Raw genomic sequence first — 18,030 nt, forward strand, 5'->3', positions numbered from 1 at the left:
GTGCAAAACGGATATACGTCATACTACATTGTGCAATTAGAAAATTCCAACCAATCACAGCTGAAAGCTTCTTCTTCATGTGTTTAGATGACTGATGTCCATACATGGGGCAATACTGCCATCTACTATCTAGCTAAAACTAGATTTAAAAATAAAATCCATTCCTATCATTTCTGTCCTCTGCAAGGTTTAAAATACTCACAATTATAATAATTCCACTTCCTTTATCAATTTAGTAATTTTAGCTTGATGCTAATATTAATAACATTTATCAATTTTGTCTTTTACCAAGTGGAAAAAAAGTGTTAGAGATAAGCCTGTTCTTGTTGTGTAGCAAAGCACATTTGCAAATATTTCAGAAAACTTCAACTCAGTATTGATTTATCATAATATTATGGGTAGCAAATTCAAGGAAAGACTTGTGTAATTGAGTTAAAAAGCATAAGTGGGTATATATATTATACCAAGTGGGTATAAGTATAAAATTAAAATAAAATGTACTTTACACTTATTTTAATTTTATACTTATACCCACTTGGTACTTAATTTATCTTACCTGTATTATAGTGTATTATATTTTTTGCTTAGTACTTCTATTCCTGTGTGCACTGACTTGATACTGAGCAGCTGTAACAAGAGTTTCCCCTCGGGGATCAATAAAGTATTTCTGATTGTGATAACAAATCAAAACACTTTATGTTGGTGTTTTCTTTAATTTGTCATCCATTTGTAGGACAAATGTTAAACTGAGACTTTAAAGAAAATCTTACTTGTCATAAGTCCAATTTTCATCACCTGTAGGCCCAAGATTGTAGAAATCCCTTCACACTCAGATTTAGCAGCATCTGTCACCATCTTTCTTCACTAATATTTCAATTTTCAGTATTTCAATATGTCAGTTTCTTTTTGTGTTTGGTGCTCCCTAAGCAGATGTGTTTCTCTTTTGTGTTAGTCTCTTGTTTATTGTTTTGCTAATGGAGAGTTAAGGCTATGATTGTTTGTGCTAAGGACCCAGCAAAGCCAGTTATAAACACTTTTTGTATAACAAAATACCATTCCTTTTTCGGTTAAGCTTTATTATAAAAGTTAAAACATAGGGCAGGTAATTGACACAATGGACATCACTGTATTTAGTTTGATAAATACACCAAAAGTAAACCATTTGTATATTATATTAAAATATTCACACAAAGCATTTTCATTGATCTTCTTTTCACTCTTTTGTGGTTTTCTTCAGTTTGGTCTTCAGCTCAGACATAAGTGGATTTCCAAATCTAAAGGAGACATGAGAGAACTAAGAATCAGAAAATTATTCACAAGAACACAAGATTCTGAATATAATAATATAAATACTCCCGGACTTTACCCTGGGTGTCTTGGTGGCATCCATTTAGGTTTGTGTTGTGCCTCATCTTTCTTCGCTATTTTCATCTCTCACCACCTGTTGTGTCTTTTTTAAAACAGGAAAACCTGCACCAAGCCCTAAAAAACAAAAATGTGTGACATTATTTACAGATTGTGAAAAATCTACTGGACATTTTTTGTCTTCGGTGGTCATAGGGTTGGTGTGATTTACCAAAAAGTTCTAATTTTGTTTCATCTGTCCAAAGCACATTCTTTCAGAAGGAACATGCATTTTGGCTAAGTCCAGTCTGGCTTTTTTGTGTCTCCCTCTTAGAAGTGGGGCCTTCCTGGGCCTTCTACCATGGAAAGATCTTTACATTTCAACACTGTTCAGGGTGAATGGTGAATTATTTTAATAAAATGCAAGGGTACCAATATTTTCGGCCACATCTGTTCAGTAACTATTTGATGGGTGGTATGGATAATGAAAACTCACCCATTAAAGCACAGACATTTCTTTCATTCCAAAACATTGCAGCATGTTTTCTAAATTGTTTGCAATAAATTTATTAAGATCAAACTACAGTGACGACATACCTGCTTTCAGTCTCCTTATTTCTTCAGACTGAATTTTGAGTTGCTGTTCAAGCACGACACATTTGGCACACCCTGCAAAACAATTTGAATCCTTACATTACAAGGTCTCTGTTAAATAATTCTTTATCTTCCTCTTTTTATTTTCTGTATATCAGACTTGGATTAGTGAGAACTTCCCTATATTACTTCTGCTTCCTCCAGCCAACGCTATGTGGTCATGGTGGTGCTAGTGCAGGAGTTATTAGCCAGAGACACCAGTTTGAGCTTAAATTCTCAAACTGGCTTCTTTCTATTTTAGTTACTTTTCATCGGTGTTTTCATTAATGCAAGACCTAATGCAAGAAGTGGAACACAGTTTGACTCGATAGATGTGCTCATCTTATCATGACTGAACATATAAGCTTGTGTCACTTCAATATGGACAAGCATTACTGACATAAACAAAACTTTTGCAGCATCAGAAAACATTAGACCTTCATTAGTTGTTGTCTAATGTTAGCAGTTGCATCAAAAGTGATAACGGGCCCATCTTTTGTTTAGGTTTGGATCAAGGATTGTATACCAGGACTATTATGATTGCTGGTAAGAGCTACATAAAACATGATTGAGTAATTTGCCTTCAAACAACATAAAGATGGACACATAACTACAAGATCTTATTATGCAGATGGTCAGCTTGTACATGGAGCCAACCAAAAAGTCCTATTAGTTCCACTTTGTTGTCTTTGTTCATAGCTGTTATGTCTATTTCTATGTAAGTACATTGAGAGCAATGACATAAATTCCAATTCCTTGTATGTGTACACATACTTGGCCAATGAAGCCAATTCTGATTCTGATTAAGCTAGTCCCATAAGACCTCCAGTGGCCTAAGCTGTCTATGCATCTCAGCACTCCCAACTTACCATGGCCTTGGGGTTTAGGTAGCAGAGCTCTGTGGTTGCTCACAGGCTGTTTCAGGGCTCTGGCTCTGCTAACAGCATTGCAAGATGTTGATGTTTCAACAGTACTGGCTGGCACTGCAGCATCTGAAAGCATATGATAAAGAGCAGGTACCAGAGCATGTAAGTAATTCACAGAATTGAGTGAGAAAGAGTCCAGGTTACTGCGCCCACTAGTCCATAAAACTCTCCAGCAACACAAATTACACAGTCTGGCTCAATTGTTCTACATACCAGAACAGTATGATACAATCCCAACCTACCATCTCTTTGGGTTTTAGCGGGCAACGATCTCTGACTGGTTGTGGGCTGTTTTAGGTTTTTGACTCTGTTTGCAGCATCACAGGACGATGTTGAGGCTTCAGCACTACCTGATGGCAAGGGAACATCTAAAAGGATGAGATACAAGTGTGAGGCAAGTAAGTTATTTATTGAGTTTTGAAAACTCCAGATTTTGAACACCATTACAATGACTGTTGTACTGTTTTAGTTATATGTGTTGTCTTAAAAATGCTATAAAAAACAACAACAACTGTATGATTAGAGCATTCCTTTGCAGCAACTCAGTATTGGTATTTACCCATTTTCTTCTTCTTTGCTGTTGGCAAAGCTTCACCTCTGTTTAAGAGGTGCTTCTTTGCTTGTGAAATCTTCATCACAGGGTTAGTAGCTGTTTGTGTATAAAGAGAGAGAAAAAAAACATAATTACATTAAAATGAATGACATGAAAGATAAATTGCTGATTTATTTCCCAGTGCAGATAATACTTCACACAGGCACTCCTTATTAATTGCAATATTAAAAAAACAAAACAAAAAATAAACATATGTTGGCTCACCACAACATCACATTTGTTAACATTAACAAAAATCAAACCTTACTCTCATTGAGGCTTATCTTTCTGTTCCTTTTTGTTTAATTTAAATTTAAACTCTGTACTGTCAAATTTATGTACATATATTTTTCATATTTGTAACTGTAAAGCAGAATAAACAGTCAAAGCATACAGTCTGACCACTGTATGAGTACCTGTAGGTCCACAGAGTTGTTCAGTGTTTGAAGAAGATGGTGCATTGCATCTTGCTGATGGTGGCCTTAGACCTGGTGCAGCTCTCTGGATGCCTGATGACGGTATTCCACTCAACTTCGGTTTCCACAAGCCAGAATTGGGCTGCTTGGATCCTAATGTCGGCACAGAGGGAAGACAGTGTAGATAGTGGACACTGCACACGCACGCACGCACACCCCTCCCATTCAGAGGGCATTATACTGTACATAGCTAAAAGTAAGACTGAAGTTAAGAATGGAAAAAAAAAACTATGTAAAATGAAACAAAACAAAAAACCTTTGAAATTCTTACATGAAACAAATTTTAACGTTAGTTCATAGAGTGCACTAATGCTTACAATTCTTATCCCTTATTATTAATGATTTACCCTAATAATTTATGGAGAATAACATTGCAATCTACCAAGCCCATTCTACAAACAGAATACACACTGCCTACCTGTTGTTGAAGCCCGCAAGTTGTAGGAGTTTGATATTCCTGTGGTCTAAAATACACAAGAACAGAGGATGTCATCAACAAACTGTCATCAATATATGTAGTGAATGCTTGTGTCCAGTTGTCTGGTCTCACTCATTAAAAAAAGAAAAGAAAAAAAAGAAAGAAAAAAAAAGTAGATTTAACAGATGAAACTGAGTTCATTTGATCTATTTCATTAAACAGAAGGTGCTGTCAACATTTTGTACACTTAGTGGATTACAAAAAGATTTTCAACATTAAAATCGTACCATCTGGGGTGCATCAGAAGCAGCAGTATTTCTCAAAGCTTCAGCTTGGGTTCTTTGTCTTGTCATGGGCAGGCCTGATGTCAACGCCTCAAACCGTCCTGGAAGTGTGGAGGCTGGCTTGTATTTCAACAGCTGGGATGCAGCTTTCAAAGGAGGCAAAAGGGATTTAACAGCGGGTTGCGTCAGGAATGTTTTTCGATCGCAGACGATGTTTGATGGAACGTCTGATGGCTGCTGACCATCTTGCTTACTGGGACCATCCCCATACAGTTTTTTCTGTGCCCCTATGGTTTTGCCATCGTCTCGTTCAGTGTTGAAGTTGAACATTTTACAGCTAGTCATTGGTGTTGAAGTAATCAAAGAGTCCGCCCTTAAATCTAGGGTATCATCCAAATTGAATGTGTCGGCTTTGTTGTTCTCTGTATCCATGCTTTGATGGCCCAAATTGTCGGAAAGACCATCCGTCATAGGCAGACCTGACAGTGAATGATCCTTAGTCTCATGTCGACCAGCTCCAGAAGCTACCACTACATCTGGATTAGCTTCAAACGTGCTCTCAGGGGTGTCAGCCATCTTGGCATCAGGGTCTGTACTAGCTGTTGTCCCATTATGTTTCGACAGGTCAGTAGGGTGGACTTCAGAATTGCTGTCTTTAGGGCTACTCGTTGCTTTACAGACCTTAGGAGGAGAAGGCTGGTCCAAAGTGTTCTGGTGACTGTCACTTGAGCTTGTTTCTGACAAAGTTATTGTGCCATTCTGTTTAGAAGGAGGTTTAGTATCGAAAGTGTTGTTCTCGAGGCAAAAGGTTGTAGCACCAGCGTCCATTAATATACTATTGTTGCTGGATTTTTGAAGAGAATGCCTATCAAAAGTGGCGTTCTTCACATCACATGATCCACTTGCCTTTACAGCTGAGCAATTTTGAACTGTAACGGAGGAAGTTTCGGTGGTGTTATCAGAGACTGAAGTAGCCTGATCTGTAGCGTCACTCTCCACTGTGGGAGTATTTACATTAGATGAGGGAAGATCCAGTGTCTTATTCTGAGGACAGGATATTTGAGCGTTAGTGTTTAAATTGGTAGAGGCACTCAGATTGGAGAGTTGGGCAATGGTAAATGTGCTGTTCACAGACTCAGCTGTTTTTGGGATTGGTTGTGGCACCTTGCTGGGCAACTCAGCATCATGGCTGGTGAGTAGCTCCTCATTGTTTGCTTCCACGGTATTAGAGGTCACCACAGGTTCACCATGAAGCTCAGAGGTGACATTCTTTGAACCAGTGTTACACTGCATATCAGAAGTAGAGAATTGTGGCGCAGCACACTGAACAGTCATGTCACTAGAGGAGTTTATGTCGTGAGTAACGTTAACAGGATGGGTTCCAAGTGAGTCCTCAGCTGATGTTTGAATCTTCACCATGTTTTGTCCACTGGACTCCAATGAAGACCTACTGTTTTCCAAAACACTGCCCATAGAAATATCCCGAGTTACTTCCAAGGGAGCTTTCATTATGTTTTCCCCCACAAGCATATCAGATTGTTCACTAAGGGAGCTTATGGTGTGGGTGACATTGCCATCAACAGTACTTGACAATTCTTCACTCTGAATTATGTCCAATTTGCCAGGCTCTGCCACAATTTGTCCACTGAGCTCTGAGGAAGGCATGTTGTTTTGCAAACTATCCACTGGTGAAATATCCTGCGTGACCTCCATGGAGGTTAATTTCCCTACTGGTGATAGGTCTGAATCATGTGTAACATCAAGGAGAGTAATTTCTGGGAAGTATTTGTCATCCAGCCAGCACACAGGAGCATCCTTGCTCTCACGTGGGTCAACCATCTTGGCATTAGGGTCTGTACTAGCTGTTGACCCATTATGTTTTGACAGTTCAGGAGGGTGGGCTTCACATGAACCACCTGCCTTACCAGCTGAACTAGTCTGATTCCTAACAAGGGAAGTTTCCGTGGAGTTCAAAGAGACTATACTAGCCTGATCTGTAGCTTCACTTTCCGCTTTGGGGCTGCTAACATTAGATTGGACAAGATCCAGTGTCTTATTCTGAGAGCAGGACATTTGAACAGCAGTGTTAAAATCGGTGGAGGAACTCAACCTGGAGGGCTGGAGAGTGGTAAATGTGCCATTCACAGATCCAGCTGTTACAGGTGTAGCAGGCACTCTGTCAGGAAGAGGTGAATCATTTCTTGTCAGTTGCATTGTGGAATCACATGTATCATCAAGGAGAGTAATTTCAGGCAAGTACTCGTCATTCAGCCAGGGCACAGGAGCATTCGTGTCACCTAATGATCGGAAAGAATGGCTACTGGAGAAATCAGAGTTGGGATGTGGGCTAGAACCTCCAGTTGATTTTTTACCATTTGCTGTGGTACAACTAAAGGGAAAAAAGGGAACAGTCAGATGAGGATTGTTTCCATGTTTTAAAGGCTCTGGAGATGGACATGCCTTGCCAATATTTAAGTATTTTAAGATTGGTGTTAGAGCAGACTGGAGACCAGAGATCCGTGACTTTGCCTTGACTCCACCATTGCTGCATGTTGGAGCTGGGGTTGAAAAGGTGCAGGTGTCAGAGAGAGGCTTATTTTCTCCACTTGGCTGTGTAGAGGAATATCCAACCACATCTCCTACTTGGACCTTGAGCTTTGAAGTCCCAGCTGCAGTAGTGACTCCGGGTGGAATATTTTCACGGCATTCATCAGCCTCGTGATTTTCCTGAATACACAAGGTTTGCACGGTTTTCTCATTGGCCATGCTAGATGGTTTCTCCCTTGTTTCCACAGGAAGAAAATAGGGTTTTTATTGATTTTTTTTGAGACAGGGCACACTACTCAGACTCCTTGACACTTATTTTTTCAGGTGTCTTCTCAGATTCTCCGTCTGCAGCCTGTGTATTAAACAATTAAATTGTATTAAACGATTAAATTAATGCAAAACATTTTTACTTTTACATTACTAGATTATGTAAACTTAGATTGTGCCAGTATGCCACATTTATTGCCAGCTCTGACATCGAAATGGCTTTACAACTGGATTATGTTTGCGGCATTTGAAGCACAAACTAACGGTAGTAAAAATAGCAAGTGGGTACAAAAAAACAAGTGAAAAGACAAAAAACTGTTTATCAAAGCCAAATGATGACCACTGGGCAGTGTCATCCACTTCCGTCATGTAACGTTAATTCAGGACTGACAGGACATGATGATCATATGACGTTGCGTACTGTGGCTGTTTGACTAAGGATAACTTTAATGGACATCAATTTACTTTCAGTTTAGCTCGGCCGAAAACAAATTAGCTAGACGTTAGCTAGATACAATAACATTGCAATTTCAGCCAGCAGAGCAGGATCACAGATGGCGCATATAAAAAAACGTTAGGTTGCACAACATGGCAGTTTCAGAAATAAACACTGACCGATGTTGTTTTAAGATAATGTTAGCTTGATAACGTTAGTTGGTAGAAAGGAAACAGCTTTGGCTTACCTATCTCAACGGGCACTTCTTGATGGGGGTATATGTCTGTGAAAATACTTAAAATTGTTGATGAAACTCTTATCCACTAACGTCAACTGAGAGTCACGTAACATCGAAATGTTCATAAGATCACAACAGGCTCACAACCACTGGAGCGCCACTTTGGTTCAAATATCAGTTTTCCATTGGATAATTCCAACCAATCACAGCTGAAAGCTTCTTCTTCATGTATTTTAGAGTGAGTGACGTCCATACATTTGACAATACTGCCATCTACTGTCTAGACATAACTAGATTTAAAAAAGAAACGCATTCCTGTCATTTCTGTCCTCTGCAAGGTTTAAAATACTCACAATTATAATAATTCCACTTCCTTTATCAATTTCCCGGATCAATTTAGAAATTTTAGCTTTGCTTTTTGTTCAGTGTAATCACACTGATGCTAATATTAATAACATTTATCAAAATATTAAGACCAATACCAACTTAAAAATGTTTATCAATTTGATCTTTTACCAAGTGAAAAAAGTGCTAGAGTTAAGCGTGTTTATGTTGTGTAGCAAAGCACTTTGCAAATACTTCAGAAAACTTCAACTCCGTATTGATTTATTGATTCAAGGAAAGACGTGTGCAATTGAGTTAAAAAGCTTAACAAATTCACTTGCTTCCATACAGACAACAAGGGCTCACTGAATAAGTGTGAAAATTATGTCAGTCATATGTTACTGCTTTCACAGTCACCAGATCTCAGCCCAAATGTTAAACGGCGCTCTCCACCAGCATCATCAAAACACAAGCTGAGGGATATCTTGTTGAAGAACAGTGTTCATCCCTCCTGTAGAGTCCCAGAGACGTTCAAGAGCATTGAAGCTGTTCTGGAGGCTCAATGTGGCCCAACACTTTATGTTGGTGTTTTCTTTAATTTGTCATCCATTTGTAGGACAAATGTTAAACTGAGACTTTAAAGAAAATCTTACTTGTCATAAGTCCAATTTTCATCACCTGTAGGCCCAAGATTGTAGAAATCCCTTCACACTCAGATTTAGCAGCATCTGTCACCATCTTTCTTCACTAATATTTCAATTTTCAGTATTTCAATATGTCAGTTTCTTTTTGTGTTTGGTGCTCCCTAAGCAGATGTGTTTCTCTTTTGTGTTAGTCTCTTGTTTATTGTTTTGCTAATGGAGAGTTAAGGCTATGATTGTGTGTGCTAAGGACCCAGCAAAGCCAGTTATAAACACTTTTTGTATAACAAAATACCATTCCTTTTTCGGTTAAGCTTTATTATAAAAGTTAAACATAGGGCAGGTAATTGACACAATGGACATCACTGTATTTAGTTTGATAAATACACCAAAAATAAAACCATTTGTATATTATATAAAAATATCCACACAAAGCATTTTCATTGATCTTCTTTTCACTCTTTTGTGGTTTTCTTCAGTTTGGTCTTCAGCTCAGACATAAGTGGATTTCCAAATCTAAAGGAGACATGAGAGAACTAAGAATCAGAAAATTATTCACAAGAACACAAGATTCTGAATATAATAAATATAAATACTCTAAGACTTTACCCTGGGTGTCTTGGTGGCATCCATTTAGGTTTGTGTTGTGCCTCATCTTGCTTGGGAGTGTCACTCTTCTCCTCTGGCTTTGTCTCAGGTTCCTGTTGATATTGTGACATTATAATAATGTATATATCTCAACATAAGAGAAAAGAGCAAAGAGCATTAATAGTACCTGAGAGGGGCTATTTTCATCTCTCACCACCCGTTGTGTCTTTTTTAAAACAGGAAAACCTGCACCAAGCCCTAAAAAACAAATGTTTGGCATTATTTACAGATTATGAAAAATATGAAAAATAACTGGACATAAAAGACACAAAGTAGTGACTTTCCATGTGTAGTAGGTGACCTACCAGGCAATTTTATTCCAATGCCCAAGCCTCCCAAAGGCACACCTGCAGGGAGTTTGACTGGCAGATGTGAAGCAGGTGTGGGATCCATTGAGGGCATATGTAGAAGGGAACGAGGATCTTTGGGTGGCCTTACACGAGGGTTTTTAATAGCAATTCTTGATCTTTGTGCAGTAAAGTCCAGCATGGAGGCATCCACCTGCAATGACCAAAAGAGCTGAATTCACACCATCTCTGTAGATTATGACTACTGTTTGAATTTATTTATGATTTAATACATTTTTATGGTTACATATGTATATTTTAGAAACAATACCTCCATCTGATCTTCAGACTCTGTCGTCGGCACCTCAGCCCTGTTCAGCCCAGGTAATGAATCAGCAACATCTTCTGACCATGCGGGCTGTGGTTTGTCCAGTGAGGGTAACTTCAATAACTTCTTCTCAGACTCAGTGCAGGTGTCGCTTTGTGAACCAGATTCTGTCGACACCTTTCCCTCCTCTGACAAAGCCTCAAAGCCACTTCTAGATCGTCCTGATTCTGTGTGTTTGGCTCCATCTGGAGAGTCACACAGTGTTATCTCGAGAAGCTTATCTTCAACTTTTGTTTCCTCGACTCTGAAAAGAGCGCTCATTCCTGTCAGTGACTTAACATCTGCTTCTTCAGTGTCTTTCCAGGCAGTTTTCAATTCTAGGTCTGTTACCTCAGCATCAATCTCTTTCTGTGATCCTGTTTCAGTCTCCACTGATTCAACTCTTTCTTCCGTTTTTTCTTGTGATTTATCCAATTCCTCTGATGATGTAACTCCTGAATCAGGGTGAAATCCTGTCTCAGTGATCGATTCCTCCTCTTTCAGATACGATTGCCCTGTCTCAGCGGTTTCCTCCATCAATGTATCATGAGATCCAGAGTTAAGTTGTTGTGTAGATAATTCAGAGACGTCTGCTGATTCTGACATATTAGCCAACATGTCATATATGCCTTGAAATGATCCAGTGCTAGTTGATTTCAGTAGCTGAGTTTCATTGTTTTGTGTGCCCCATTCACAGAGAGACTGGTCCAAAAATCCAGACTCTACTGTTAAAGAAGACATTTCTGTGTCACTCACTAATTCAGATTCCCCCGAATTTGACTCCACAAGTTGCTCTTTATCCTTCTCTGTCTGCACTGATGAGATTTCATGTTGTTCCTCATTTGACGGCTCTATTTCTGTGTCCATTTGTTGTCCAGGCTCAGGCTCTTGTCGCCGTTTTATGCCATCAGTGTCCTCTGACAATGCCGTCTGTATCCACAAATCAAGGATCTCTTCATCAATCACATCTTGACGTCCACTGATTGAGCGAACTGTTCCTTCAGCATAACTCCCCTCTGACTCCGTCACATTTGCCATTTCGTCTGTTGATATTTTAGTTAAATTTTTTGGTTTGGACTCGGTTGTCATCGATTCATCAGCTACTTCAGTATCTGTTAACATCTCTTCGTTGCTTATCTCAAGTGCTTCGTCTGATAGTTGATTTTTTGTCTCCACTGACTCCACTGCTCTAAACAACTCAGATTCTGCAATCAAAGCATCTTCTTTTTCGTTCCTTTCTGTGGTTAGCTCAGCTGTCATTCCCGCTACCTGCAGATTTAACATTTCCATCTCATTTTTGTTCTGTATTTCATCTGCCGCTGCCTCCTCCTCAACTCCATAACCTGTTTCTTGCATGTCTATCCCTGCATCTTGCATTTCTGTAGCCCTATCTTCAAGTAATTTAGGCTCAGTCTCATTTGACAGTTTCAGGAATCCAGATTCAGTAATGTCGTCTAGTAAACTAAGTGTCCTGTTGCTGTTTTGCTCTAAATTAATGGCATCTACCGACTCCTGAAAGAAGTTCGTCTCTGTCATCTTCTGTACCTTAGCTTCAAGGAATGTTAAAGTTTCATCAGCGAATCCGACCACAACTGCTGCAGCTCCTGTCTTCTCACGGCCGTCTCCAGCAGCATCAGCTTCTTTGGAATTACATAACCATTCATCTATCTCAAATTCAACCAAAAACTCTTCAGTCCCATCTTGTAGCTCTTTTGTTGTCTTATCAGTCTCATCTGTTGAACCAACTTCTGTCCCAAAATCCTTCTCTGATTGTTCGAACCCTGTCTTAATGGAGTCAACCGATAATTTTCCTTCCTCATATAAAAGTCCAGACTCTTGAATTACTGGTTCAACAAGTGGTTTCTCTGTTTCTTGTGGCAGTCCAGCAACAGTAAGCCGCAGCATTCCCGCATGCTCCTCCACAACCAAATGAAAGCCATTCTTCTTAATATCTTTCGTGCCTTCTTGGTCCTCCTCCATATGCTCCCTCACCAGTAAATAGTCAGCTCCAGCGCTACAGCCACTGTTTTGAAGGCTCTCCGGCTCTTTGCTCTCCACCTCTTCTGGTAATTGGGTGGTCTGGGTTTCCTCGTAATCTCCTACTTTCAGGAACCTGTGTGTTGTATTATTTTCATCTGGCCCAGACTCATTGTTGTATTCAGGAACTCGCTCTTGTGTTTCCTCACATGTTGGAGAATTTAGCTCCTGCGACACAACAAGCCGGCCTTCACATATCCCCAGGGGAATGTTTTTAAAATCTCCACTTATTTCCTGTCCAGTCTCGCCTTCAGGTTTTACTGTAACTGAAGTGGCTGTACATGCTATTTCCATGTAACTTTCTCTGTTTCCTACTTCACCTTCCTGCCTTTCCCCTTCTACTTGATCTTTATCAAAAAATCTCTCATCTGCTGAAATGTCTGTTGTCGAGCTTTCATCGATCACTGCGCCACGGCTTTCTGTTTTAACATCATCTGTCTCTCTTGTTATGGTTTGGACTTCAGTGTCCTTGGCCAAATCCTCATCATCTCCAAAATGAGCTGTGTGCAGCTCTGTTTCAGCATTCTGCACGATATCTTCGCTGCATGTAACATCTCTAATTAAAATGTCTTCTTCTTGACTGTCTTCTGTAACTGTTCTGATGTTGTCTTCCCGCTCCGGCACGTCATCTGTTGTCTGGTTGTTTTCAGCCTCATTCACATTTTCTTCCTCAATGACAGCGCCCTGCTCCCACTCATCTTCCTCCTCAACTTTATCACTTGCACTTCTATGAGCCATCACATGCTCTTGTCCAACAACAATTAGCTCATCCTCAGGCACAATGCCACTTTTGTCGTAGGCTATTTGTAACTCAGCATGCAGTGAATTAAAGCCCGGGTCTCCCTTGAAATCTCTGTCATCTGACAACTCTTCACAGACTGATAGCTGATTTTCAACTTGTCTTGCTCCCTCAGACTTGTTTTCATTTTCAGAGGCCAGCTGTAACACACCATCACTGTTTTCTACTTCCTCATGCGTCACCGCTGTATCTGCCTCGTCCCTCTGCACCCTTGCCTCTTCTATGTCATCCACCTCTTCTAGACTCACATCTATGATCGTGCACAGTTTTACTTCAATGTCTTCTGCCTCCAAATCTTGTTCATCTTCATGGCGCATTTTATCATCTTCTTCCTTTACTTGGATATTTCTCATGTTTTCATTCATTTTTTGATGATCATCAGGTGTCATTGCCCTCTCAGTCTCCTCCTCAGCATCAGCTTTGCTTCCACTTTCCTCCAAGTCTTCACTCATTGCATCATCTGTAAGTCTTAGTACTCTGGTGTTCACATGTTCTTCATACTCATCATTCTCCGGCATCTCATCTCGCTCACGCGTGTACAATCTCCAATCTCCGTTTTCTTCTTGTTCGTCTTCTTTTGCATCTTTAGCGACGAGCAGCCCTGCATCATCACTTCCAGTTTGGCATAACTGTTCCTCTCTTGTGCCCTCACCTTCCTCAGATGCTTTGCTCTCACTGCCTCTGCTCAGCTGGGTTTTGTACTGCACGCTGTCTTCATCAGGCCCTAAGTCGATGTCTGTGGTGCAAAATTCCCAGGCAACAAATGGCCGAGATGGGTTAAGCAGAGAGGCTGTCGCAAGAGGCCGTTCCTCATCGACTTCCCTTCCGCTAGCATCACCCTCTGCGTGATTAGCAGGCTCACTATCTACTGTAGATTCCTGAAAGGAGTTCGGGTCATTGCTAACGATGTTAGTGGGCTCTGGCCTGAGGAATCTGTTCACAGCTTCGGTTATGTAGCACTGAGAACGAGATGGAGAGAAAGAAAGGGAGACGTTTTGACTTATGTTATTGATTAATCAACATTTGTTCCATATATGTTGTCATTTCTTATATAATTTGTCTTGTGCATCTTTTTCCTTATTATGCATACCATGTGCATTTGTTGTGTTTGTTTTAAGAATATTCTAAATTATTATACTTTAACTATATGGCCAAAAGTATTTTGAAACCCCTGTTCATATACCTTCCTATACTTTGGTCTGAGGCTGTTTTTTATGGTTTGGGATAGGTCCCTTAGTCCCGGTTAAGGAAAATCCTAATGTTACAGCATGCAAGGGTATTTACGCAATAGTGTCTTTCCAGCTTTGCTGCAACAATTTGGGGAAGGCCCTTTCCTGTTTCAACACGACAGTGCCCCCATACACAAAGCGAGGTCCATAAATAGTTTTCTGAGTTTGGTGTGGAGTATCTTGACTGGCGTGCACAAAGGCCTGACCTCATCCCCATCCAACAGACCTGAATAGACCTTTTTCACAGCAGGTGTAACTAATAACATTAATTATGGTTCCATTTAAATCTGCAAATTTTTTTTTTTGTCATCTGGGGACAGTGAAATAAGCTGTAAACAGAACACTGACATTAGCATTTATTTTTCATGTTTCAGGCAACCTGATGAATGTAAGTTCAATATTTACTTACCTTTTAGCTCTGTTTTGCTCCTCTATATCTGCCTCTTTAGTTGCTAAATGCTGCACTATGTTCACCAGCTAGTTGCTAACTTTGTCTGCCATTTGGTGCTCCGCAGGTAGAGTACAGTTAGCCTGGTTTCAAACCTCTGAAACTACTTAGCAATTCATATCAATGAATTAAGTGAAATAAAATGACAATTCAGTCTGATTATCAAGCTTGCAAACAATGCTTTTATCAGACCATTTTTGCTGAAAACAGCTGCGGTTGGAAACAAGGTTGATGACAGCAGTGAAAGTAAAGCTCAACAGTAAAGTTGCGGCTGTAAAACCAAAACAGTTAGCTGAAAGACACTAAAAACGCCCCGTAGAGCTGATGAGAACTGCAGTGGGTAGAAGTGGGTAATAATTATTTATATGTTCATCACTACAAGCAACACCTTTCACATTAAACATAATCATTTGATCCATTGCTAATATAAAACATTGATTAGAGCAGCTTTAAGAATCCCAGTAAGCCTTCCAAGTGAGCTAGCCATCATTAATGTTCTTAGTTACACCTGTGCTTTTCCTATTAAGACAAGTTAAAGTTTCTACCGAAACACTGTCTGTGAGCCAAGCCTTATTGCCAAAAGTCACTAATGCTCTTGTGGCTGAATGAGGAAAAAAATAATTTGTAATGTTTACAGGTCCATAAATTCCTAATCCTTTCCTAGGAAGGTTCCTAGACAGAACTGTGTAATTTGGCACCATAGGCAAAATACAGATAGTGTTCAATTGGTAAACCACCAAATAATAAATTCCAAATAAATGCTATAAGCTAGACTCATTAAAATCAGTGTACAGTAGATCAGGTAAACATGCAAAAATGTGCAATTTGTTTAGGCAAGTTTGCAAACATGTGAAAAATAAAGTTTCCAATAATAAGTGAAGGATGAATAAATGTTTTCATGGGTTAAAAGGAAATAAACTAAAAGTAGTCTGAACTTTGTCTCTAAAATTAGTACCAAATTACATAATTCTTTCTAGGAAAGTTTTGTGAAAATTATGGAGGAAATAACAGACCTGTAAAATATAGCATAAACAACATATCCCTTACAAATTCAAAAACCTTGTGGAAACCCAGTCACATAGTGATGTAATGTTTAGGTGTTCACATACTTTTGGCACTATAGTGTACATTTTAAAACCTTGAACAAACTGCTGTTCTTCATTATTTAAATTTGAGAGACATCAATATACAGACAGTAGTGTGTGTATGTATGAGCAAGGTACAGGAACACGAGAGAGAGAGAGAGAGAGAGAGAGAGAGAGAGAGAGAGAGAGAGAGAGAGAGAGAGAGAGAGAGAGAGCAGACACAGGAAGAGAGAGACTTTATCCAAATTTCACTGCCTCTAACATTAAAATTAAAGCAATTATCTCTTTAAACGTTTGTTTTTTAGATGATGCAGCGGCTCACCCAAACTGTCCACAGAGTCCTCTCCACCCTGGATACGGGACTTTCGGGGTCCATCTTCAAAACTTCCTCGTCCTTGACTCTCTGACATCTGACTTAATTTCCTCTGGATGTGACTGTTTCGCCAAATCAAACCAGCCTGCCTGTTTAATTTTCCTACTCAAGGTTGATCAGAAAGTCGACATCAAGCTCCAGCCAAACGCGACCAAGTTTGGACACCTCCGCTGATAGTCACGGTTCAGTTCCTTATACTGACATATGTCCGGTGTATCATTATGAGGAAGAGGGTGATTTAACACAGCTGAGTCGCCGGTGCATCGAGCCTAAGTGTTGCAGAGTTTGCGGATGTGTCAGGCCACAACAGTGTGTGTGATGGTTTCTGAGTCGATATTTGACACTAGCGTTTCAAAACAGGTGTGCTTACACACAGCATATTCCACACGTTAGTAACAATCATCGTGTCTGACTATCTGACATGTCTTCATGACTGATTTTGCAATGTGGACTGTCTTTAGGGCCATGAGCAGTATATAGGGCTTGCATTTGGTTTACTGATGATCAAATTAGAGATATTCCACCCACACAGCACTTTAATCTTAAGGATGTACTTTAAACCAGCGTTTCCTAACCTCTCCTGGAGTACCCCTTGTCATGCATGTTTTAGATCTCTCCCTGCTCCAACACAGCTGATTTAAATGATCAGCTTGTTATCAAGCAGCTTCAGGAGTTCATACTGAGTTGATCAGCTGGGAGAGATCTAAAACATGCAGGAGGGGGTACTCTGGGGGTGGTTTGGGAAACACTGGCTTAATAAATAATAAATAACTAAAACTTTATTTATAGAGCACTTATCAAAACAAAGTACAAAGTGCTTCACAACAAGAGAAATAAAATAACACAGTGAATGATGAAATATTAAGAAATAAAATACACAAAAGCAATAAAGTAAACAGTAAAATAAACAGCCAGTTCAGGTAAAATCAGGATATGCTTTCAGATAAAAATGTGTTTTGAGACGAGACTTAAACGAAGATACTGACTCAGACAACCTAACTTCTTCGGGCAAGTTGTTCCAGAGCCTCGGGGCCCTGATAGCAAAAGCTCTGTCCCCCTTAGTTTTCATCCTGGACTCAGGAACAGTCAGGAGACCCCTGCCCGAAGATCTCAAACTACGTGAAGGTTCATAAGGGATTACAAGGTCTAAAATATAATCTAGAGCCAGGTCATGAAGAGCCTTAAAAGTAATCAAGACTAATTAAAGCAAGACTATGACATTTCTGAATGTATAAATAATACATTCTTCATTTTACAAATGAGAAGTTGAATGCATAAGAAATAAAACACAACCTGTTTCAGTTCAATAGGGGTTTTGCTGCTACAGCCTGACTTGGTCTGCTATGACCAGTAGGCTAGCTCATGGTGGCTAATGTTAGCTTACATTAGCAAACTTAAGATAGATATTGCTGTGCATCTGACAATACTGAGTCAGTTTGTTTACTTTATGACTATCTTCTACTTGTGTTACTGTTGTCCACTCCACCGACTTTACACATCCAAGTCTGTTAACAGGTGTTGGGGAGTACTACTGCCAGTAGGTGATTTGAGGGGGGATGACATCCCCCTTGTTAACCTGCCACCCCCCCTCTCCATCCCCTAGAAGAGAGAGTGCAGGGGCTGAGGGGTTG

The 18,030-nt window shown here is 39.8% G+C and overlaps 2 protein-coding genes across 3 annotated transcripts; both read right to left on the minus strand.

The window, feature by feature from the left end:
• Positions 1 to 1,059: 1,059 nt before the first annotated feature.
• Positions 1,060 to 8,327, minus strand: LOC122868156 (mucin-22-like). 2 transcript variants are annotated; one of them, XM_044179865.1, is made up of 10 exons: positions 8,171 to 8,327; positions 4,677 to 7,572; positions 4,390 to 4,435; positions 3,912 to 4,064; positions 3,463 to 3,552; positions 3,146 to 3,271; positions 2,847 to 2,969; positions 1,942 to 2,013; positions 1,367 to 1,482; positions 1,060 to 1,274 (listed from the first exon to the last, which is right to left on the minus strand). In XM_044179865.1, the coding sequence occupies exons 2-9, from the start codon at positions 7,437 to 7,439 to the stop codon at positions 1,409 to 1,411; spliced, it is 3,447 nt and encodes a 1,148-aa protein (XP_044035800.1). In that variant the 5' UTR covers positions 7,440 to 7,572; positions 8,171 to 8,327; the 3' UTR covers positions 1,060 to 1,274; positions 1,367 to 1,408. The 2 variants fall into 2 exon arrangements, 1 of the variants encoding a protein (XP_044035800.1); XR_006376048.1 differs by having other exon boundaries at positions 1,367 to 2,969.
• A 1,096-nt stretch (positions 8,328 to 9,423) lies between these two features.
• si:ch211-136m16.8 (putative protein tag-278) lies at positions 9,424 to 17,019 on the minus strand. Its single transcript, XM_044179866.1, has 6 exons — positions 16,349 to 17,019; positions 10,393 to 14,223; positions 10,080 to 10,275; positions 9,902 to 9,972; positions 9,736 to 9,827; positions 9,424 to 9,642 (listed from the first exon to the last, which is right to left on the minus strand). The coding sequence occupies exons 1-6, from the start codon at positions 16,400 to 16,402 to the stop codon at positions 9,582 to 9,584; spliced, it is 4,305 nt and encodes a 1,434-aa protein (XP_044035801.1). The 5' UTR covers positions 16,403 to 17,019; the 3' UTR covers positions 9,424 to 9,581.
• Between the last annotated feature and the right edge of the window lie 1,011 nt (positions 17,020 to 18,030).

The sequence above is a fragment of the Siniperca chuatsi genome, linkage group LG20 (genome assembly GCF_020085105.1).
Source record: "Siniperca chuatsi isolate FFG_IHB_CAS linkage group LG20, ASM2008510v1, whole genome shotgun sequence".
NCBI lineage: Eukaryota > Metazoa > Chordata > Actinopteri > Centrarchiformes > Sinipercidae > Siniperca > Siniperca chuatsi.